This window comes from Lynx rufus, unplaced genomic scaffold (assembly GCF_022079265.1).
Source record: "Lynx rufus isolate CCGP_SWC_20201006 ecotype Redwood Valley unplaced genomic scaffold, mLynRuf1.p SCAF_14, whole genome shotgun sequence".
In the NCBI taxonomy this organism is placed as follows: Eukaryota; Metazoa; Chordata; class Mammalia; order Carnivora; family Felidae; genus Lynx; species Lynx rufus.
In genome coordinates, this window is record NW_025814828.1 from 19,742,344 (window position 1) to 19,763,804 (window position 21,461).

Consider the following 21,461-nt stretch of genomic DNA (forward strand, 5'->3'; position numbering starts at 1 on the left):
TATAGTCAATTCTAGTTTAATAACTTCGTATGGTGACAGATGGTGGACTACACTTACCATGCTGAACATTTGAGAAATGTACAGGATTGCTGAATCAATACGTCATACATCTGAAACCAATATAACATTTTATGTCAGTTATACTTCAATTTAGAAAAAGGTCCTGAGAAGAGATTCACTGGCCCAAGTGGGATCAGGTACACACCCCTGAACAGGTCAACTGTGGCAGCCGGGCAAGATCATATGATTGGCCCATGTGGCTCACCAGGAATCCCCTCACTGAGACCCACGGCCAAGTGCTAGATCACAATCTACTAACATGGCTATTTCCAACAGTAACCACATAGATAAGGAAATGGAGCACTTCTTAGAAAAGGAGTACTGAGCAACCAAACCCACAGATGCCCACTACAGATATAACTTAAACAAGAAAAAAATGATCCCATCACTTAACCCACTTACCTCAATTCTGACCTGACAGAACTCCTGCTAAACCCAGCCCACCCAGCATTCATTCACATGTCTACAATTTTCTCACATGGCTGATGAATAAAAATCTTAAAACAGCTTAGCAACCCTGATTTCTGTATGTGTATTGTTGTAAAGCATATATGTTGTACCAAATTTGGGGTGGCAGGAATAGAAGGCGAAGTGGTCAAAAATCAGACCAGGAAACACGCAACAGTTGTATAGTGGTGAGATCACTGTCCTTAAGTAACAGATTCTCCACCCCACCTTTTTGTTTCCTGTTGTGTCCCATTAGTTCTATTTTGATTTGGTATCAGGGTAACAGATATAGTATCAAATGTATCATTAAAATAAAAGGCATTGACAGATACATAAGATATTAGTAAGGTCATTATTGCAAGTAGAAGAATAAAATCAGGTAAAAAAAAACTTAAAACGTTGTCTGCTCAGGGCACCTGGGCGGCTCTGTCGGCAAAGGGACCGACTCTTGATTTCAGTTCAGGTTATGATCTCACGGTTTGTGAGATCAAGCCCCATGTCAGGCTCTGTGCTGGCAGTGCAGAGCCTGCTTGGATTTCTCTCTGCCCCTCCCCCCCCCAAAATAAGTAAATAAACATTAAAAAAATTAAACGTCTTCTCCATCAAGTAATGAGTGAAAAGTATCTAGTAACCATCTTTCCTTGGACTATTAAACCATATAAACTTTTAGATGACTAATTTAGGTAGAATATGTTTTTGGAAAACTATGTCATTAACTTTCCAACACTGATTCTTGCTACAATTTCAATTAGGATCCAGAAATTACTTTTTTTTTTAATTTTTTTTTTCAACGTTTATTTATTTTTGGGACAGAGAGAGACAGAGCATGAACGGGGGAGGGGCAGAGAGAGAGGGAGACACAGAATCGGAAACAGGCTCCAGGCTCTGAGCCATCAGCCCAGAGCCCGACGCGGGGCTCGAACTCACGGACCGCGAGATCGTGACCTGGCTGAAGTCGGACGCTTAACTGACTGCGCCACCCAGGCGCCCCAGAAATTACTTTTTAAAAATTAGTTTAGTTCCTTATATATACAGAGAGAGAGAGAGAGAGAGAGAGAGAGAGAGATTACACAAAAGGATCCAAAATTGGGAGGCAGAGGAGGAAACAATGGAAAGGGGTTTCCCTCACAAACCCTAAAGAAAAACCCGGAAAGACTAGAGAGCTGTTACATGAAAGTGCTTAGTAATAGACCTGCTTGTGCCAAGGGAAGCAAAACTCAGGCTAGGCGATTTTGGAACAGTGATTTTTATCAATTTCCCTACCTTTCCTCAGCTCCACTTTTATGACTGCTCATCAAATCCAAGTGTTGAGCGGTGCCTGAGTGGCTCAGTCGGTTAAATGTCCGACTTTGGCTCAGGTCATGATCTCACGGTTCGTGAGTTCGAGCCCCGTGTCGGGCTCTGGGCTGACAGCTCGGAGCCTGGAGCCTGCTTTGGATTCTGGGTCTTCCTCTGTCTGCCCCTCCACTGCTTGCACTCTGTCTCTCACATTGTCTCAAAAATAAATAAGCATTAAAAAAAAAAAAAACAAGTGTTGAAACTTTCTTGTCTTTAATGCTCTCCTTTTCCTCTAACAAATTTCCTCTTGCTTAATATTTGGGGCACCTGGGGGGCTCAGTTGGTTAAGCATCTGACTCTTGATTCCAGCTCAGGTCATGATCTCACAGTTTGTGGGTTGGAGCTCCATGTCAGGCTCTGTGCTGGCAGTGCACAACCTACTTAGGATTCTCTCTCTCTCTCTCTCTCTCTCTCTCTCTCTCTCTCTCTCTCTCAAATAAATAAACTTTTTTTTAAATAGCAAATATTTAAAATATGTCATACTATTAGTGACATGGGATCAAAGGGCCTCCTTAGGATAGGACGTCTTCATTTCAGGGTATCATCTTCAATAAAAGTGCCTCTTTCAATAAAAGAGGGCTTAAACAGTACAATTTCAATGGTGTCTCTCCTACCAATACCTAACCTTCTGTTCATTCTTCACCCTGTCATGCCCACCCTCTCTGCCATTTAATCCACTTGCACCAAAAGACTCAGTTCTCTTCCATTTATTCCTCACTCTGCACCCTATTTCCCTCCATTCTCTTGCCCACCCACCTTAACCCCACCTCAGGGGCTACCATCCCAGCTGGGAAATAGAGCCTCCTGTTAGTCCTCAGGGTAGCCTGTTTAGCCGGGCCAGTGTAGAAGCTAATTCTGCTGCTCCTGGGGCAAGGAAAGGCAACAAGTACCTGTGACACAATTATATCTGCACCGGGATACGTAACCATGAAGGCAACAAAGCCGTAAACATATTTCACTCTCTTTATAAAAGCTCATGCTTCACAGTACATGCAAGCTTTCAAAACTTACTTTACAATACGGATTTGTACATTTCATACATGCTAAAATCATGCTGGTGATTTGAATTCATAAAACACGCTTTTGGGTATAAATTTGTATTTCGTGCTTTTTGGAGATGGGACCACACAAAAACCGGATGGTGCCAGTAGTTCTGATTTACTTTATCTTTAGAAATACCAACATGACACTAGCTGGTTCATCTTTATGTGTGATATTTACAGGATTGTTAGACTGCTTCATTCAGTTTATATAAGTAACTAACGCATCGCACAGGTCACCACATACGGCTTCTGTTTGGCCTCATCTGTGGAGGGAGGAAAGAATTATTTTACTCCTAAAAGTCTCTTCAAAGTTGCCATTTCCTCCTCTAGGTCCTACTATTACCCACAATTCCTCACTCCCCATGTATTGCTCAGGCTGCTCTATCTCCCTCACCCTGGCCCTGGCAGTACTCACAATACTTCCCTGAGGGGATACATAGTGACAGACAGACATAGAGATAGATAGAGATAGAGACAGAGATACAGATACAGATACAGATACAGATACAGATACAGATACAGATACAGATACAGATACAGACAGACAGATACAAAGTAGAGATAGATACACACACACATACACACACACACACACACACACACACACACACACTGAGAGCACTCTGCTCTAAAGTACTAGAGTAAATGCCTCCGGCCAAGGCTGCTGTTAGAGGGCATATTCGGGGTGCCCAACAGTACCGAGATTTAGTGTTGGGACCTTAGAGAAACAGTGTCGCTCACAGGAAGCTCAAATTAAAGAGTTCAGTGATCAGAGCTGCTCCGTCTCTAACTGAAGTCTGTGGCTTCCTGTCTGGGACTATAAAGGTTGAGAAACACTCTGGGTGGCAGGTGAGGGAGTGGATGAGAGGGAATTAGAGAAGGGTTCTCTGTTGATGGGGCATATCCAGGAAGCTCAGAATACTGTTGAATCATTCCTGGACCAAGAGCTCCACCAAGACCAAGTTGCTTGGGGCACTGCCTCCCCATGCCTGCCACTGACCTGCAAATTCTCTGCATTCCAAAAAGCCAGCCCACACTGCAGAGAACCGACATTAGATTCAGTCCCCACCAACTCTTGGGCTTCCTGCCTCCTCTCTAATACTGTCACCGCCACCATTTCGTCTCCTCCCCTCGTGCCTCCCCACTTCCTCCTTCAACACCACAGACACCCGTAGAGATTCACTGACATTTAAGAGACTAACAATACAGACACGAATAAGGCACAGTCCTGGACCAGGATGCAAAGTACTCCTGATACAACAAGAGTGAATTACTTCTGGACGGTTTTTACTCACCCACGATATTAGTTTCCTATGGCTGCTATAACAAATTTACCAGAAACTTAGTGGCTTAAAACAACACAAATTTATTCTCTTATAGTTCTGAAAGTCAGAAGTCTGACACAGGTTTCACTGGGCTATTCCTGGAGGCTCTAAAAGAGAATCCATTTTCTTGTTCCTCTCAGCTTCTGGAGGCCACTTCTACCGCTCGGCCCATGGCCCCTTTCCACCCTATTTGAAGCCAGCAACAATGCATCTCTCTGTGCCTTTCTTCGAGTCACATCACCTTCTGACACTCTCTCTTCCACCTTTAATGACCCATGTGATTACATTGGGCCCACCAGGATAGTCCAAGATAATCTTCCTATCTTTTTTTAATGTTTATTTTTTTAGAGAAAGAGAGAGAGAGAGAGACAGGGTGTGAGTGGGGCACGGGCAGAGAGAGAGGGGGACACAGAATTTGAAGCAGGCTCCAGGCTCCTCACTGTCAGCATAGAGCCCGATGCAGGGCTCGAACCCACAAACCATGAGATCGTGACCTGAGCCAAAGGTGGACGCTTAATCGAGTGAGCCACCCAGGTGTCCCAGATAATCTCCCTATCTTAATGTCAGCTGATTAGCAATTTTACTTCCATCTGCAGCCTTAATTCTTCTTTGCCATGTAACCTAAGATATTAACACATTCTGGGAAGTTGGCTGGGGACATTTTTGGGAGGACTTGATTCTGCCTATTGCACTCACGAAAAAAAAAAACCAATATAAATATAAATAATATAAACACACACACACACACACACACACACACACACACACACACACCTGAGTTCCACATACATTCCTCCCCACCGCATTGTGTAGCAGCAACCTTACATCCTCCTGCTAATTAAGGGCGATTACCCCTGCCAAGATGGTGACTCCTTGGCCACAGGAATCCAGAGCCCTGGCAGCAGCCATACTTATAGTTCAATGGGCCCCTTGCTGTACCCATTGGCAAGAGCGTGACCCTATGTGGAACAGAACCTCAAACTCCACAGAGCCCAGAGTTGCAGATTCAGGAAGCATAAATTCCCCCAATAGGTCATTAGAGGTAATAGTAATTGAGGTCACTCCTGCTTCTAGCCTTTGGCTTTCAGACTTACCTATTTTCCCTAAGAGAGGCACAGAGCCATTCAGAGGCCTCTCATTCAGGGCTTGCAGTAGGCAGAATCCCAAGATTCCCACTCCCTGATATCTATGTCTTGTATCCATGTCATTTTCTTCAGTGTGGGTGGGACCTGTGAATACGATGGATGTCATCATATTGGGTTATGGGATGTCTCATGATTGGGTTATGGTATAAAGTGAACATAAAGGCATTTTGCAGATTTAATTAAGGTCCCAATCAGTGTGACTCTCGGTTAATCAAAAAGAAGAGTATCCTGGCCTAATCAAGTTAGTCCTTAAAAGAGGAACCCAGCCTTCCTCGGTGATAGAGAGTCTCCCACTGGCCTTGAAGAAGCAAGATACCATGAGTTCTACATCTGCAAGAAAATGAATTCTACAAACAACCACTTGAGCTTAGAAGAGGACCCAGAACCTCAGATGAGACCCCAGCCCTGGCTGACACCTTGAGTGCAGGCATGCTAAGCCATGACCAAACTCTTCACCACAGAAATTTTGAGATAATAAATGTCTGTTGTGTAAGCTACCACGCTTGTGGTAATCTGTTACTCAGCAATAGAATAATTTTTTAGTGTGACCTTTTTTCCTTCAAATTTTTATTTAAATTCTAGTTAGTTAACATACAGTGCTATATTGATTTCAATACAATTCAGTGGTTCAGCACTTACATACAACACCCAGAGCTCATCATAACAAGTGCCCTCCTTAACACCCATCACCCATATAGCCATCCCTCATCCACCTCCCTCCATCAACCCTCAGTTTGTGCTCTATCGTTAAGAGTCTCTTACGGGGCACCGGGGTGGCTCAGTCAGTGGATCGTGTCTGACTCTTGATTTCAGCTCAGGTCATGATCTCACAATTCGTGAGTTGGAGCCCCATGTCAGGCTCCACGCTGACAGTGCAGAGCCTGCTTGGGATTCTCTCTCGCCCTTTCTCTCTCTACCCCTCTCTCTTTCAAAAACAAATAAACATTTAAAAAGAGAATCTCAGGGTGCCTGGGTTGTTCAGTTGGTTGAGCATCCGACTTGGCTCAGAACATGATCTCACGGTTCATGAGTTCAAGCCCTGCGTCGGGCTCTGTGCTGACAGCTCAGAGCCTGGAACCTGCTTGGGATTCTGTGTCTCCCTCTCTCTCTGCCCCTCCCCTGCTCATGCTCTGCGTCTCTCTCTCTCTCTCTCAAAAATAAATAAACATTAAAAAACAATTTTTTAAAGGGGAGCCTGGGTGGCTCATTTGGTTGGGCAGCCGACTTCGGCCTAGGTCGTGATGTTGCCATTCCTGAGTTCAAGCCCCACATCGGCTTGTGCTGACAGCTCAGAGCCTGGAGCTTTTTTCAGTTTCTGTGACTCCCTCTCTTTCTCTGCCCCTCCCCCACTCACACTCTGCCTCTCTCTCTCTCTCAAAAATAAGTAAACATTAAAAAAATTTTTAATTACAAAAAAGTTTAAATACAAAATAATCAATAGAGCCAATATATTAATCTAATGCATTTATTGAGCAACTCCTATATGCCAAGTGCTGTGCTGGGTGCTAAGGCTACAAAGATCAAATAGGTAGGGTTCCTGACCTCAAGGAATTCACTGCCCAGAAAGAAAAAACATAAGTGTAATCAAATGCACTGTGATAATTGCTCCAGTGAATAATGCCCCATAAGGTCTCAGAGGAAGCAGTAAGTAATGCATTCTGCTGAAACGGAATATTGAAGGAGTTTTGGTAAGGTGACAGGATAGTGGCCTGGAAAGCCACAGAGAGGAAATGACATGTGAGAGAGTTCTTCCCTTAGAGAAAAAGACACTAAATTATTCAAATTGAATTTTCCAGTTTCATAACTAAACACTTTATAAAAAGGCTAAGAAAGTTTTCCAAGAAATTAAAGCTGAAAGCTGCTTTTTTTTTATTTTTTCAATATATGAAATTTATTGTCAAATTGGTTTCCATACAACACCCAGTGCTCATCCCAACAGGTGCCCTCCTCAATACCCATCATCCCCCCTCCCCACCCTCCCACTCCCTATCAACCTTCAGTTTATTCTCAGTTTTTAAGAGTCTCTTAAAGTTTGCATCCCTCCCTCTCTAACTTTTTTTTCCCCTTCCCCTCCCCCATGGTCTTCTGTTAAGTTTCTCAGGATCCACATAAGAGTGAAAACATATGGTATCTGTCTTTCTCTGTATGACTCATTTCACTTAGCATCACACTCTCCAGTTCCATCCACGTTGCTACAAAAGGCCAGATTTCATTCTTTCTCATTACCAAGTAGTATTCCGTTGTGTATATAAACCACAACTTCTTTCTCCATTCATCAGTTAATGGACATTTAGGCTCTTTCCGTAATTTGGCCATTGGTGAAAGTGAGTACTTTCCTCTCTTTATGGATTGGCAGAACCTAACTGAAGTCCTACTTCTTCTAAAAGGATTTCCCGACTCCTGTAGCCATCATGAACTTTTCATTGTTCTAAACTTCTATTTCACTAAGTCTGTATCTGACAATTTATCACTTAATTATACTTTGTTTGTATTCTTTCTTTGATGACTTTGAAGTGTCCATCATGGTACTCCAATGATACAGTAAGCTTTGTAAAGGCAGGAGTCATCTTTTAAATCTCGAGTCTGGGCACACAGTTCATTCTCAAGGTCTAGTTAAGATTTATTGATTGGAAGATGGAAAGCAGCTCTTGAGGGGGTTAGTCATGGAGGGAGAGGAACTCTAAGCAATGTTCACACCTTCAAAGGCTAGTTTAGTCCTAACCCAGGCTTTAAACAACCAGCTAGACTGAGCTTTCAGAATCTTCCATATGAGTATAACATAAGAACAAAAAGATCCACATTATAGATCATATTCAGAGTTCAAATTAAAGATTGGGTCCATCACACTGAAAGAAAGGATGATTTATTGTAGGAGAGAACAATGTCAACCTCAAGATAAATGTCAACCTCAAGAGCTACCCTCCCCAGGATTATAAATTTAATCAATTATCTATGCATAATCTAAACCCTTCAAGATGCTTTTTAAATTAAAAATAACTTTTTTTTCTTATTACTGTAAAGGGTTATTTTCTACTCCCCCCCCCCTCCATCCCCACCCCTATTCCTGGAGTCTGGTGCCTCCTATGAAAGCTTGATTAGCAGAAGAGGACACTTAGTAGGGAAAAAGAAAGCAACTCTTTGTAGCATTATAGTCCCTGAGAGCACAAGAATGTTGGCAGTGAGGAAGGTCTGATTTTTTTTACAGCTTATCCTCTCTAAGGGAGGACCATGATAAGGGTTTTTTTCTTTTCTTCCCTCTTCTACTGATTCAAGCCCCAGGAAATCCTCAGTCTTTTTCTACCCTCCTAGCCTGTCTCATCCAGAAGGAACTGGATGACTGACACTTGCTAAGGAGAAGAAGAGGTCCAAAAGGCTGAGTTTTCCCTAAGGACTGGGAAAATACAACTCCCCTACTTTCTTGTCCTTTCTTGTGCAAGGGCCAGAGTGAACATTTTGGTCTGTGTTGCTCTGTGTCTATATTCTTTTCTCCTGTGACAGCAGAACATCCCCCATGGTACACTAGGTTCTTCTGGAAAGGGAAGGCAAAGTAAAGCAAAGCAAAAGACCCCCATCGTGAGCAGCTTCTTTCCCACCTGCCTATAAGGGACAGAGGCCGATCACGTTTTTCTACCCTCCTTTCTGTCCCATAGTCAGCCAGAACCTGCCACATTGCAGGAAGGCATCTGGCTGTGATCTCTTTGGAAGTCCAGAGAACTCATAAGGGAGAAAAGAGTCTCACTAATAGAACCAGAAAAACCTACCCAGAGACTCAAATGTTCGATCTTATTTACTGCTGTGGCTCCTATACCTGGCACAGTGCCAGATACACTGTAATTTAATTATATAATAATATGGATTAGCAGTATGATAGCCACCCATGTATTGACTACTTATCTCGGTGCCTAACATACATAAAATACATGATAAATATCTGTTCAACTATGAGGGAATACTAGCATGGACAGTATTATTTACTGAGCACTTATCGCTCAGTTATCTTATTTAATCCTCACAAGAACTGTAGGAGATCAGTATTCCCATTTGATAGATAAAGACATTAGGGTTGAGAGATATTAAATATCTTTCCCCCCAAATTAAAATGGGTAGCAAATGATGACTAACAAGCATTTCCCAAATAGCAGTGAGTGGTATCTTTCTCCACCAGAGGGCGTGGTCTTGTACTCCAGACTTGCCCAGAAAAACATGATATGGGGAGATCTGGGGAAGTAGTCTCATGATTCCTACCATGTTATAACACCAATCACTGCTACAATCAGGCAATTCTGCAGAGTCAGGGGAATTGACTGGGAAATAAGAACAAACTGGGAAATGAGAAATCATCTAGAAACCTAGATCACGGGGCCTCAAATCATAATCCTCAAATTCCCCTCTGATGTGCATATTCAGCATTTATACAGGCCTTCAGCCAATATTTCTCCCTTTCTGATTAGTTTCCCCATGTGGAAAAAAGGTATTCTACAGTTATTTTTACTTTGGTAAATTATAAAGTAATGACATATGGTTCTAGCTTAATTGCTAGGTTATCATCAAATGGCCCACCAACATATGGCAAACAAAATGTCCTGAAATTTGTCATTTCAGAATCCTGTCTCTGAATGTTAATTTTCCTAAACTAGGACTCTTTTCTATCTCAAGCCAGAAATAAGGAAACTCTATTTCTACTTCTTTCCACTGTGTTTGGCAAAAATAGATTCAGAACCTATTACTATTTCACTGGATCTGAGTATGTCTCATTTACTGGCTAGATTCTTGCATACATATCATCCTTATCCACCCCCTGGTCCTGTCCACCACGACAGCAGTAAGTGATGAAGGGACAGAAGCAAGCATGAAATTCAAAACCTGAATAATAAACATATAAGCTGGTACTGGCCACAGGGCCCTTATTTTCTGCAACTAGGGTGTACCATGCCCAGTGGCCTGTTCTCAGTATGACATTAACATAAAGATACATTAAGGTCAAAGTCAAGATTAGGAGAAAGGACATATCAGGCAAATATTTACAAAAATAAAGTTGCATTTGCTGTATTTATTTCATAAAAATGGACTTTAATTTTTTTAATGTTTATCTATTTTTGAGAGAGAGAGACAGCAAATGGAGGAGGGGCAGAGAGCAGAGGAGACAGAGAATCCCAAGCAGGCTCTAGGCTCCAAGCTGTCAGCACACAACCCAACGCAGGGCTCAAACCCACCAACTGTGAGGTCACGACCCGAGCCTAAGTCAGATGCTTAACCAACTGAGCCACCCAGGAGCCCTGGACTTTAAATTTTTAAAACCACTAAATATAAAGAGCCACAAACATGAAAATAGGGAAAATTCGCCATGATAATATTAAAATTTGGAACTTGCTTATACACAGTAGTATAATCTTAGTTCAAAATGGATGGATAAATGAAACACTTCCATATAACCAAAGACACTATATTTTTTAACCAAAGACACTATCAACAAAGAAAAATATCCTAGCCACAGATGTGGTACATGTCTGGAGCAAAAATAACAAAAAGGAGGGGTGAGAAGTTAGAATAATAAATTATATAAAAGGGTTACTAAAAATGAATAAGAAAAAGGTAAAGACGCCAATAAAAAATGGACAAGGTCATGAATTGGCAATTCAAGTAGAAGAAAGAATATATGGCCAAAAAACATCTGAAAAGATCAACATCAAATGAATTAAATTCAAACCATAATAAGATACCATTTCATACCTATCAGGTAAGCAAAAACCAAAGAGTCTGAAAATATTAATTGTTGGTGAGGACAGAGAATGGCAGGCAAGAATTCTCATTCACGGATTAGTAGAAGGTATGAATTGGCATAATCACTCTGAGGAGCAATCTGGCTGTATTCCATAAAGTTGAACATGCATAAACCCTTTGACACAGCATTCCAGTCCTAGGTACATACTCTATCATTGCTCTTGTACTCAAGGGTATATACAGGAATGTGCATAAGAGCATTGTTTGAAAGGGCAGGAAAAAAAGCAACAATCTCAATGACCATCAACAGGAAACTTTTTTAAAGCTTAAATCCTGGCAGGAGGAACTTTAACCCCATTAGTTCTTAATACATCACACAAATCACAGTGTTTCAAAGTCAGCACTCCTTTTTTTCAGAGATATTTAGAACCTTGCAACTTAATATTTCCTTCTGGTATCCCTTTCACACAAATGAATAAATTTAAACATTCCAAATGGGAGAAAGATGCACTATTGAGGTATTAACTAGAGAAAGCTGTGTGGCTTTCTGCCTCCCACAGTGGCTCACAGGGTTGAAATGCCTTGTTGAATTTACCATGGTTCAAGTACTGGCCCTCAGATAAGCAGGTCAAAAACACAATTTGTCATTTCACTAAAGGTGAAATATATGTCCCTAATAAGAGTCACATCAACCAAGTGACTGATCGATGAAATAAAAATACCAATTTCTTAATTCATAATGAAATGTGGGACAGTTCGAGGGCCATAATAAATCCAATTATAATCAGAAAATTGACTGATGAACGTGGAATCTGTTGCATTCAGCTAAGATACCTTCACTGGAATGTAAGCATCATGGGGGCAGACATCTTTGTCTGGTTTTTCTACTGCTATAATTCCAGAGATAAAAACAATACCTGACACGATACAAATCTGTTAAATAAATGAATAAGGAGAGACTGATATATCCATCCCCACAATACTCAAAGATCCATCTCAAGATTCAGCTGCTGGAATTCTTTCATTGGGGTATTCTTGTTCTAGTACAGTGCCAAGCTGAGTAGTGTCAATTTTGGCCTCTGAGATTTTTCTTTTTCTATACTTCCAGGACCAATCCCAGCAGACACCTTTAGTTACCTATCCTACAGCCATTCCCTTCTAATTCCTTGCTAACAGAATCCCAATATCATTCTGGGACTGCAATGTGCCCAACCTCAAAGAATCACAACTCATCTTGGCCAAACATAGCACCTCTGTTTTAACAGGTAAATACAGATGTTTTAGGCTTTTCCTTTGGTGGTTTCTTACCTGACAGAGGAACGACACTAGTCCTATATTTCCATTTGTCCTAGGTGTTCTTTGTTCCTTTTTCCCTCTTTTCCTCTCTTCCCTTGGATTATTTTTTATGAATCCATTTTATCTCCTCTACTGACAAACGAGCTACACCCTTTTCATTTTTTAGTCGTTGCTCTGAGCTTTACAATATGCATTTTAAACTTACCACAGTCTACCTTTGAATGTTACAGCATTTAACATACAACGTAAGAATCTTTTAATGATATATTTGCATCCTATCTCTGCTGTTGTGTTCATAAATTCTGTATCGATAATTATTATAAATCCCCTAATATACTGTTATTATTCTCACATTAAGCAGTTAATTCTCTTTTAAAGATATTAAAAACAAGAAAAATATCTTTTATATTACCCAAATATTTACCATATTTACTCTTCATTCCTTTGTGTAAACTCCTGTGTCCATCTGGTATCCTTTTCCTTCAGCCTGAAGAACTTCCCTTAGCATTCCTTGTAGTGCAAATTCACTAGCGATGCATTCTCTTGGCTTTGGCTTAACTGAAATGTCTTTATTTTGCCTTCATCTTTGAAGAACATTTTCACTGGATATAAAATTGGAAGTTGACAGTGTTTTTCTTTTAATGCTTTAAAGATGTTGTTCTGTGGCACCTGGGTGGCTCAGTCAGTTAAGCATCCAACTCTTGCTTTCAGCACAGGTCATGATCTCACAGTTCATGAGTTTGAGTTCCGTGTCGGGCTCCGCACTGACAGTACAGAGACTGCTTGGGATTCTCCCTCTCTCGCTCTCTGCTCCTCCCATGCAATCTTTTTCTCAAAATAAATAAATAAACTTTAAAAAAATAAAGATGTTCCCAATATCTTCTGGTTTGCATTGTTTTTGATGACAAACCAGTGATTAGTCTCATCTTTAAGATTTTGTCTTTATCCCTGCTTTTCAGAAATTTGATTGTGTATGCCTTGGTGTGGTTTGTGTTTATGCACCTTGGGGTTCACTGGGATTCTTGGACATGTTGAAGAGAATTTTCAATGAATTGGATTAATCTGGAAGTGGAACAAGAGAATGATAGAACCGTACATTGTGTTTCATGGTTACATGTTGCTGAAGGTAAAGGAAGAGTGCTTAACCACTATTCACAGCTCTTTTACAGCTTTTTCTTTTTAACCATGGTTTCAGAGACTAGGTACCAAATAGAAAGTTTGGGAAATTGTTCTGTCTGCTGTCTTGCCCAGATTCTAAGCACCGTAACTGCATAATTTCCCTCTATCTGGCATAACTATAAAATACCTGTAAAAAGGAGAAAGGAAAAAAGTTGTGTGAATGAATATGTTCTGTATAATGGTCTTTTCCACGTTTTCTCCTATTTTCACCAAGCTGCTTCTTTTTTTAAAAATTTCCAGGTGGGGTTTATAGCGAAATATTAATCAGGTCATGGATGAGGTCCACTTTTAAAGTGAGGCGGAGTTGTAAATAATTTATCTTAGGTGATGTGTTCTGGACTGGACCTTGTCTACATGATGTCTGGCCAAGCAGATAAAACGCTCTGGGCAGAGTACAATAGGGATTACAATACTGATTACCCAACCTCTGTGATGACTCCTGATTCTGTGATCACCGGGAAGGCCTCATTGGTTGGCAAATGTTAACTGAATCACATCACAGTGATTATTCATGAGGAAGGTCAAAGCTTCATGACAAAGGTCAATGAATAAGAGAATGATCCTGTGTAAGGGCAGGATAAAAATAGGTTTAGAGATAAATCCTTCCCTCTTCTTATTGGACCATTCACAATTATTCTTCCTAATCTAAAAATTGTTATACTCCTTGTATTACCAGCCAGACAGAAAGGAATAAACATTTAGAGGGTACCAACTATATTCTAAGCACTCTATAAAGGGTTTCACAACAGCATTTATTTTTTTTTAATTTTTTTTAACGTTTATTTATTTTTGAGACAGAGAGAGACAGAGCATGAACGGGGGAGGGGCAGAGAGAGAGGGAGACACAGAATTGGAAGCAGGCTCCAGGCTCTGAGCCATCAGCCCAGAACCCGACGTGGGGCTTGAACTCATGGACCACGAGATCGTGACCTGAGCTGAAGTCGGACACTTAACCGACTGAGCCACCCAGGCGCCCCTCACAACAGCATTTAATATTTACAATAGTGAGAGGACAAAACGATCTAACTCCATTTTACAGATAAGCACACTGAGATTCAAGAATCTTGTCCAAAAACACAGCTGGTAACTGGCAGCACTGGGATTTGCACCTAGGTCTGCCTGGCCTCAAACTTCCTGCTTTTGCTGCCACACAGTACATTCAACCCCACCTCCCAAAAAGTACTTACTGAGCCAACTGCCCTTTGGCTTCATGTCAATAGGCTGGCATTCTCTATGTCACCTGCCTGGATAGGAAAACCCACTCCTCCTGTCATATTAGGAGTGTGTGCTCTGTCTGTAAGGGAATAACATGAATGCAGGGCTATGGACCATTTTCTTTTTTTTTTAAAACATGAAATTTATTGTCAAATTGGTTTCCATACAACACCCAGTGCTCATCCCAACAGGTACCCTCCTCAATGCCCATCACCCACCCCCCCCCTCCATTCCACCCCCCATCAACCCTCAGTTTGTTCTCAGTTTTTAAGAGTCTCTCATATTTTGGCTCCCTCCCTCTCTAACCTCTTTATTTTTTCTTCCCCTCCCCCATGACCATTTTCAAAGTACTGGGATAGCGCTGATCTCAGAAAGCATGGTGATACTGTGATGCCCCAGACTCACTGACAAGATGTTCAGAGGGGAATCCCCCATGAATGTGAAGTTCTGTGGCCTCTGGAATTCTCCCGTGAAGAAGTCTGGATGGGGGCAGCTGCCTGCAGCCTCTTAAGTGGCATGGATCTCCTAGCAAGTTGATTGTGTGCTTGTCTCAGTTGTAGGTGTTTGTGATTCACACAGCAGAGTCCTACTTATCAGTCCTCGGGATGGTCAGGGGTTGGGGTGGGGGAGGCGCACAAGGCAGAGACCAGAGACAGAAGGCTTAGGAAGAAGAAGAAACTGAGTAGACTGGAATAAGACCAAGCATTCTTTGCCATAATTAAAACAAAGCATGCGCTAGTGAATTAACTTGTGAGAAGTGGACCAAATGTATGGAATGTTTACAGTTTTCTACCTGGACTCTAGCCTTAGGACAGTATTTAATATACTGTCTGTTTTTAAGTTTTCCATTTTTGCCAGAAGACCTCTGAGGTATAGTAAAAGATCTCTTGACTTAGAATCAGAAGACCTCACTTGTATTTTTGACTCTGCCACCTTCTAGCTGTGTGACCTTGGACAAGTACTTCACCCTCTATGGGCTTCAGTTTTCTTAGCTATTAGATGAGAAATTTGTACTAGTGAATCACTACCATTCTATGCTTCTATGATGACAGAAATCTCAACAATAGAGGTTGGGGGGCTTTGAAGAAAAAAAAACTCTTAACCCTTACTATTCCAGATTATATTCATCCATGCTACCTTTATTTAAATGGCTGATTTCAGGGGCATCTGGGTGGCTCAGTGAGTTAAGCGTCCAACTTCAGCTCAGCTCATGATTGCATGGCTCGTGAGTTTGAGCCCCGTGTCGGGCTCTGTGCTGACAGCTCAGATCCTGGAGCCTGCTTCGAATTCTGTGTCTCCCTCTCTCTCTCTGCCCCTCCCCCACTTGCTCTCTCTCTCTCTCTCTCTCTCTCTCTCTCTCAAAAACAGATAAACATTAAAAAAAGGCTTTTTTTAATAAAATAAAATAAAATAAAATAAAATAAAATAAAATAAAATAAAATAAAATAAAAGGCTGATTTCATTCCCAGTTTTCCCTGACTGGGTGGCTCAGTCGATTAAGTGTCCAACTTCAGCTCAGGTCATTATCTCGCGGTTCGTGGGTTCCAGCCCCACATCAGGCTCTGTGCTGACAGCTCGGAGCCTGGAGCCTGCTTTGGATTCTGTGTCTCCCTCTCTCTCTGCCCCTCCCTTGCTTGTGCTCTCTCTGCCTCTCTCAAAATAAATAAACATTTTTAAAAGATTTTTTTTTTTGAGTATAGCTAACACACAATGTTACATTAGTTTCAGGTGCACAACTTAATGATTTGACAGGTTTATACATGGCGCTATTTTCACCACAACGTAGCTACCACCTGTCCCATTACATCGCTATTACAATATCATCCACTGTATCCTTATGCTGTGACTTACTCATTCCATAACTGGAAGCCCGTATCTTCTATTCCCCTTCACCCATTTTGCCCAACCTCCCACACCCTTTCTGGCAACCATCAGTTTGTTCTTTGTATTTATAGGTTCAATTCTGCTTTTTGTTTGTTTGTTTTTTTAGATTCCACTTATGAGTGAAATCGTATAGTATTTGTCTTTCTTAGTCTCACTTATTTCATGTAGCAAAATACCTTCTAGGTCCATGCAGGTTATCTCAAATGGCATGATCTCATCCTATTTCAATTTTAATTTGAGTATAGTTAACATATAGTGTTATATTAGTTTCAGGTGTACAATATATATATATATATATATATATGTATATATATATATATATTTTGTGTTCTCTATTTTCATTAGTCTTTTTTTTAATTTATATCCAAATTAGTTAGCATATAGTACAACAACGATTTCAAGAGTACATTTAAAAATGTTTAATAAAAAACAAAAAGACTAAATGAAATCAGAGGCACCTGGGTGGCTCACTCGGTTAAACGTCCAACTCTTGATTTCGGCTCAGGTCATGATCTCACGGTTCGTGAGTTCGAGCCCCTGCGTCTGGCTCTGCATTGACAGCGCGGAGCCTGCTTGGGATTCTCTCTCTCCCTGTCTCTCTGCTCCTCCCCTGCTCATGCTCTCTCTCTCAAAATAAATAAACAAACATTACAAAAAAAGACTAAAGGAAATCACATCTGTAAAATGCCAAGCCAGGCATGCCACTCATAATAGGCACTAAGAAATGCTAGCTGCAGATCTCATTTCTTCCTCTCCTGTAGCACCCTTCTATAATTGATCTTTTAAGGATACCTTAAAATGTATTATAGTTCTCCCAATCCTATGGTTCTGGGTCCCCCTTTGATCTTCTTGCACCCCTTCTCCTACCTCCATCATCTCTTCAAAAGGAATGATTCACCACCTTCTCCTCCACCTCCGGAATAAGTCCTAAGGTAATAACCTTTGTTGTCCCCAGCAGAACATGCCCAACATCCACTCACATCAGGGCTCTAATGTGGGTCTGTTCCTTGCTCCTCAGGTCACACAGAGGCTGCTTGGGTGGAGTTCATGCCCTTGCTTTTCCTTCTTTGAAGTATCCTCTATTTTCTGGATTCACAGTTAACATTTAATTGCCAGTTTGTGAATGGTACAAAGATTGGTAAGCTGGATTTTGAACTATAAAATCTATTACATGTACCCAGGGGCCACAGGGAAAAGAGGGGGTGTCTAAAACTTTGTGCACTAACAGGCAATTATTTCCTATGATCTTCTTATTGAGTAACCTCCATACCTAGATTCAAAGAGCTGAAACTTTGGGAGGCCTAAGGATGGCTGACTGTACTTTGCAAGTTTCCTAAGTATTTATGAGGAGTTAGAGCCTCAACCCCTCAGCTGAGTGGTGGGCAGTCGTCTTCCCTTGGACAGGACTCCAGAAGGGGAGAGAGGGAGGGCTGCCTCAAGGAGGTAGGTCACACTGGACAAGCGACAAACCGTGTATCTGCTCCGTCAGTTCTGATCGTTCCTGTCACTTTTCTCTAGGAGGCTGGATCCCTTCCACCCATAACTAGAACCTGTAATGTTTAACTGTAAGCCCATGGACAGCAGAGACCATGCCACATTTATTTCATAATCCCCAAGCACAATGCTTGGCAGGAAACAGACCTTAAAAAATGTTTGTTAAATGTTAAATAAAAAATAGGCTTTTACTGACCTTTGCATGCAGACAGACCTTAAGGTGGCCCCCATGATCCTGCCTCCTGGTGTTTATGCCTTCGTGTGATCCTCTCCACGTGTATATTGCTAGGACCTGTGACTTGCTTTTAATCAAGAGAATGTGGTTAGGGCGATAAGATGTCACTCCCATGATTATGTTACATTATGTAAAACCCTCTCTTGCCAGGCAACAAAAGCAAAAATAGACAAATGGGACTACATCAAACTTAAAAATATCTGTATGTCAGAGGAAACAATAAGCAGAGTGAAAAGGCAAGCTAAGAAATGGGAGAAAATATCTGCAAATCATATCTTTGATAAAACGTTAATATCCAGAATACAGAAAGAACTCCTACAGCTCAACAATTAAAAACAAATAACCTGGGGCACCTGGGTGGCTCAGTTAGTTGAACGTCTGACTCTCAGTTTCAACTGGGGTCATGACCTCATGGTTCACGAGATCAAGCCCCGCGCCAGCAGTGCAGAGCCCTCTTGGGATTCTCTCGTGCTCTCTCTCTCCCTCTCAAAATAAATAAAATAAACATTTTTTAAATTAAAAATTGAAAAAAAAATAACCTGGTTTAAAAGTGGCCAAAGAACTTAAATGCACATTCCTCCACTGAAAATATACAGATGGCCCACAAGCATATAAAAAGATGCCCAACATCACTAATCATCAGAGAACTGCAAATCAAAACCACAGAGAGCTATCAGCTCACACCTGTTAGGATGAGCACTATCCAAAACAAACAAACAAACAAACAAACACAAAAGCAAGAAGATAACAAGCGCTGGTGCAGATGTGGAGAAAAGAGAACCGCTGTGCACTGTTGGTGGGAATGTAAAATGGTACAGCCTCTATGGAAAACATGGACAGGTTCCTCAAAAACTAAAAATAGAGGGGTGCCTGGGTGGCTCAGTCGGTTAAGCGTCCGACTTCAGCTCAGGTCATGATCTCGCGGTCCGTGAGTTCGAGCCCCGTGTCGGGCTCTGTGCTGACAGCTCAGAGCCCGGAGCCTGTTTCAGATTCTTTGTCTCCCTCTCTCTCTGACCCTCCCCCGTTCATGCTGTGTCTCTCTCTGTCTCAAAAATAAATAAACGTTAAAAATAAAAAATTTAAAAAAAAAAACTAAAAATAGAAATACCATATAATCTAGCAATCCCATTTCTGGGTAAAGATCGTAAAGAGTTGAAAACAGGGTCTTGAAAAGACATTTGCACACCTATGCTCAGTGTGCCATTTTTCAGAAGAGCCAAAAAGTGGAAGCAACCTAAGTGTCAAGAAATGTGGTACAAGATATGATTTCACTCATATGTGGAATTTAAGAAACAAAAGAAATGAGCAAAGGGGAAAAAGAGAGATAGAGGCAAACCAAGAAACAGACTCTTAACTATAGAGAACAAACTGATGGTTACCAGAGAAGAGGTGGGTGGGGGGATGGGTGAAATAGGTGATGGGGATTCAGGAGGGCACTTGTGATGAGCAGCACGTCATGTACGGAAGTGCTGAATCACTATATTGCATCCATGAAACTAATAGAACACTGTATGTCAACTGGAATTTAAATAAAAACTTAAAAAAATAAAATTTGTGAAACTCTGCATATAAAAAAAGAAATGTGGTATATACACACAATGGAATATCATTCAACTTTTTAAAAGAAGGAAGTTTTATCATTGGCTACAACATGGATAAACCTTGAGGACATTATGCTAAGTGAAATAAGCCAGTCACAAAAAGACAGTGTACGATTCACTTATATGAGGTATCTAAAGTAAACTTATAGAGTCAGAAAGCAGAATGGTAGTTACCAGGCGCTAGGAGAAGGGGGAAATGAGGAGGTGTTCAATGGGTGTAGAGTTTCAGTTTTGCAAAAGGAAACATTTCTAGAGGTTTGTCATACAATATGCACATAGTTAACACTACTGTACTGTAAAAATGATTAAAAATAGTTAAGATGATAAAATTGATGTTATGTGGGGGTTTTTTCACAATTAAAAACACTATCTTATAGCAGACTATTCTATAGACTCTCCTTTCTGGCTTGATGAAGTAAGCAGCCATACTGGATAAGCTCACGAGATAAGAAACTGCAGGCAGCTTCTAGAAACCACAGGTGGCCTCAACTGACAGCCAGTAAGAAGTCAAAGTCCCCAGTCAAGGAAATGAATTCTACCGGTGCCTACAACCTGAGCTCACAGGTGGATTCTTCTTTGGCCATACTCCCACATGAGAATGCAGCCTGGCTGACGCCTTAATCAAAGGAACCAGCTAAGCCACGCCTGGACTCCCAACCTACAGAAACTGCAATGATAAATGTATATAACATAAACCAGTATGTCTGTGGTCATTTGTTATGTGGCAATAGATAACTGATACAAAAGGGGCGGTATAAAACAACTTGCTTCCAAATAACTGTCTTGCTATTGTGGAACCTTGAAATAAAAAGTGTTCATGGTGGACAGCAATGGCCCTTGGGCCAAAAGCACCAGTCTTAAGTCATAAACATTCAGAGAGTTGGAATGTGTCCAAGTCTTTGCCTAAAGGTCACTCAGCCTCTACATCTGGTTTCCAAGAGGCAATTTCTGCAGATTTAACACAATTGCCAATGCGCTGGCCTTCTCACAAAGACCACCAGACAAAAACCAAAACGAAAACAAAGATGACTAGACAGGGGAAAAAAAAGGAGTTATATCACATGTCTTAAAGTTCAACCCCAGGGATTTCAAGTATGATCATCCCTATTTCTGCATATTCCCACACAGTATCTACCTCTCCCAACCCCCCCTCTTTGGCCGAGGAGCTTCTTATCCCCACTTTTTTCTGAAGTGAATGGAATGGAGACTTTCTAACCATTCGGCTCCCGTTTTCCTTACAAGTGTGCAAAGTAGTAGTACCTGGGGTGGGGGTCGGGGTGGGGGTGTGAGGGGGTCAAAAGCAGGCAACAGAGATGATTGGGAGCATACAGGCCATTCCACCTGTGGCTATGCAGAGCCAGAAACTCAAATGGGGTCAGTCTTTCCCAGGCAGGTCAAAGTCGTTGTCTCAGACCTCCACATCTTCTCAGATGTGCCAGAAGAAAGGGAAGGACTTGCTTGGCATCACTGAGAAAAGA

General features: G+C 41.4%; 1 protein-coding gene across 7 annotated transcripts in view; it reads right to left on the minus strand.

Annotated features, from left to right (window-relative positions):
• ACOT9 (acyl-CoA thioesterase 9) overlaps nucleotides 1–21,461 on the minus strand; it is a 53,356-nt gene that overhangs the window by 27,453 nt on the left and 4,442 nt on the right. For 2 of the 7 annotated variants that reach the window (XM_047076003.1, XM_047076007.1), the window contains exons 1-3: nucleotides 12,800–13,007; nucleotides 5,308–5,442; nucleotides 58–110 (exon numbers count right to left, since the gene is read on the minus strand). In XM_047076003.1, coding sequence (XP_046931959.1) covers nucleotides 58–110 — 53 coding nt within the window. In that variant the 5' untranslated portion in view covers nucleotides 5,308–5,442; nucleotides 12,800–13,007. Of the gene's footprint in view, nucleotides 1–57; nucleotides 111–1,770; nucleotides 1,889–5,307; nucleotides 6,026–12,799; nucleotides 13,008–21,461 lie in introns of those variants that run through there. The other 5 variants (XM_047076002.1, XM_047076004.1, XM_047076006.1 and 2 more) reach the window with 5 other exon arrangements.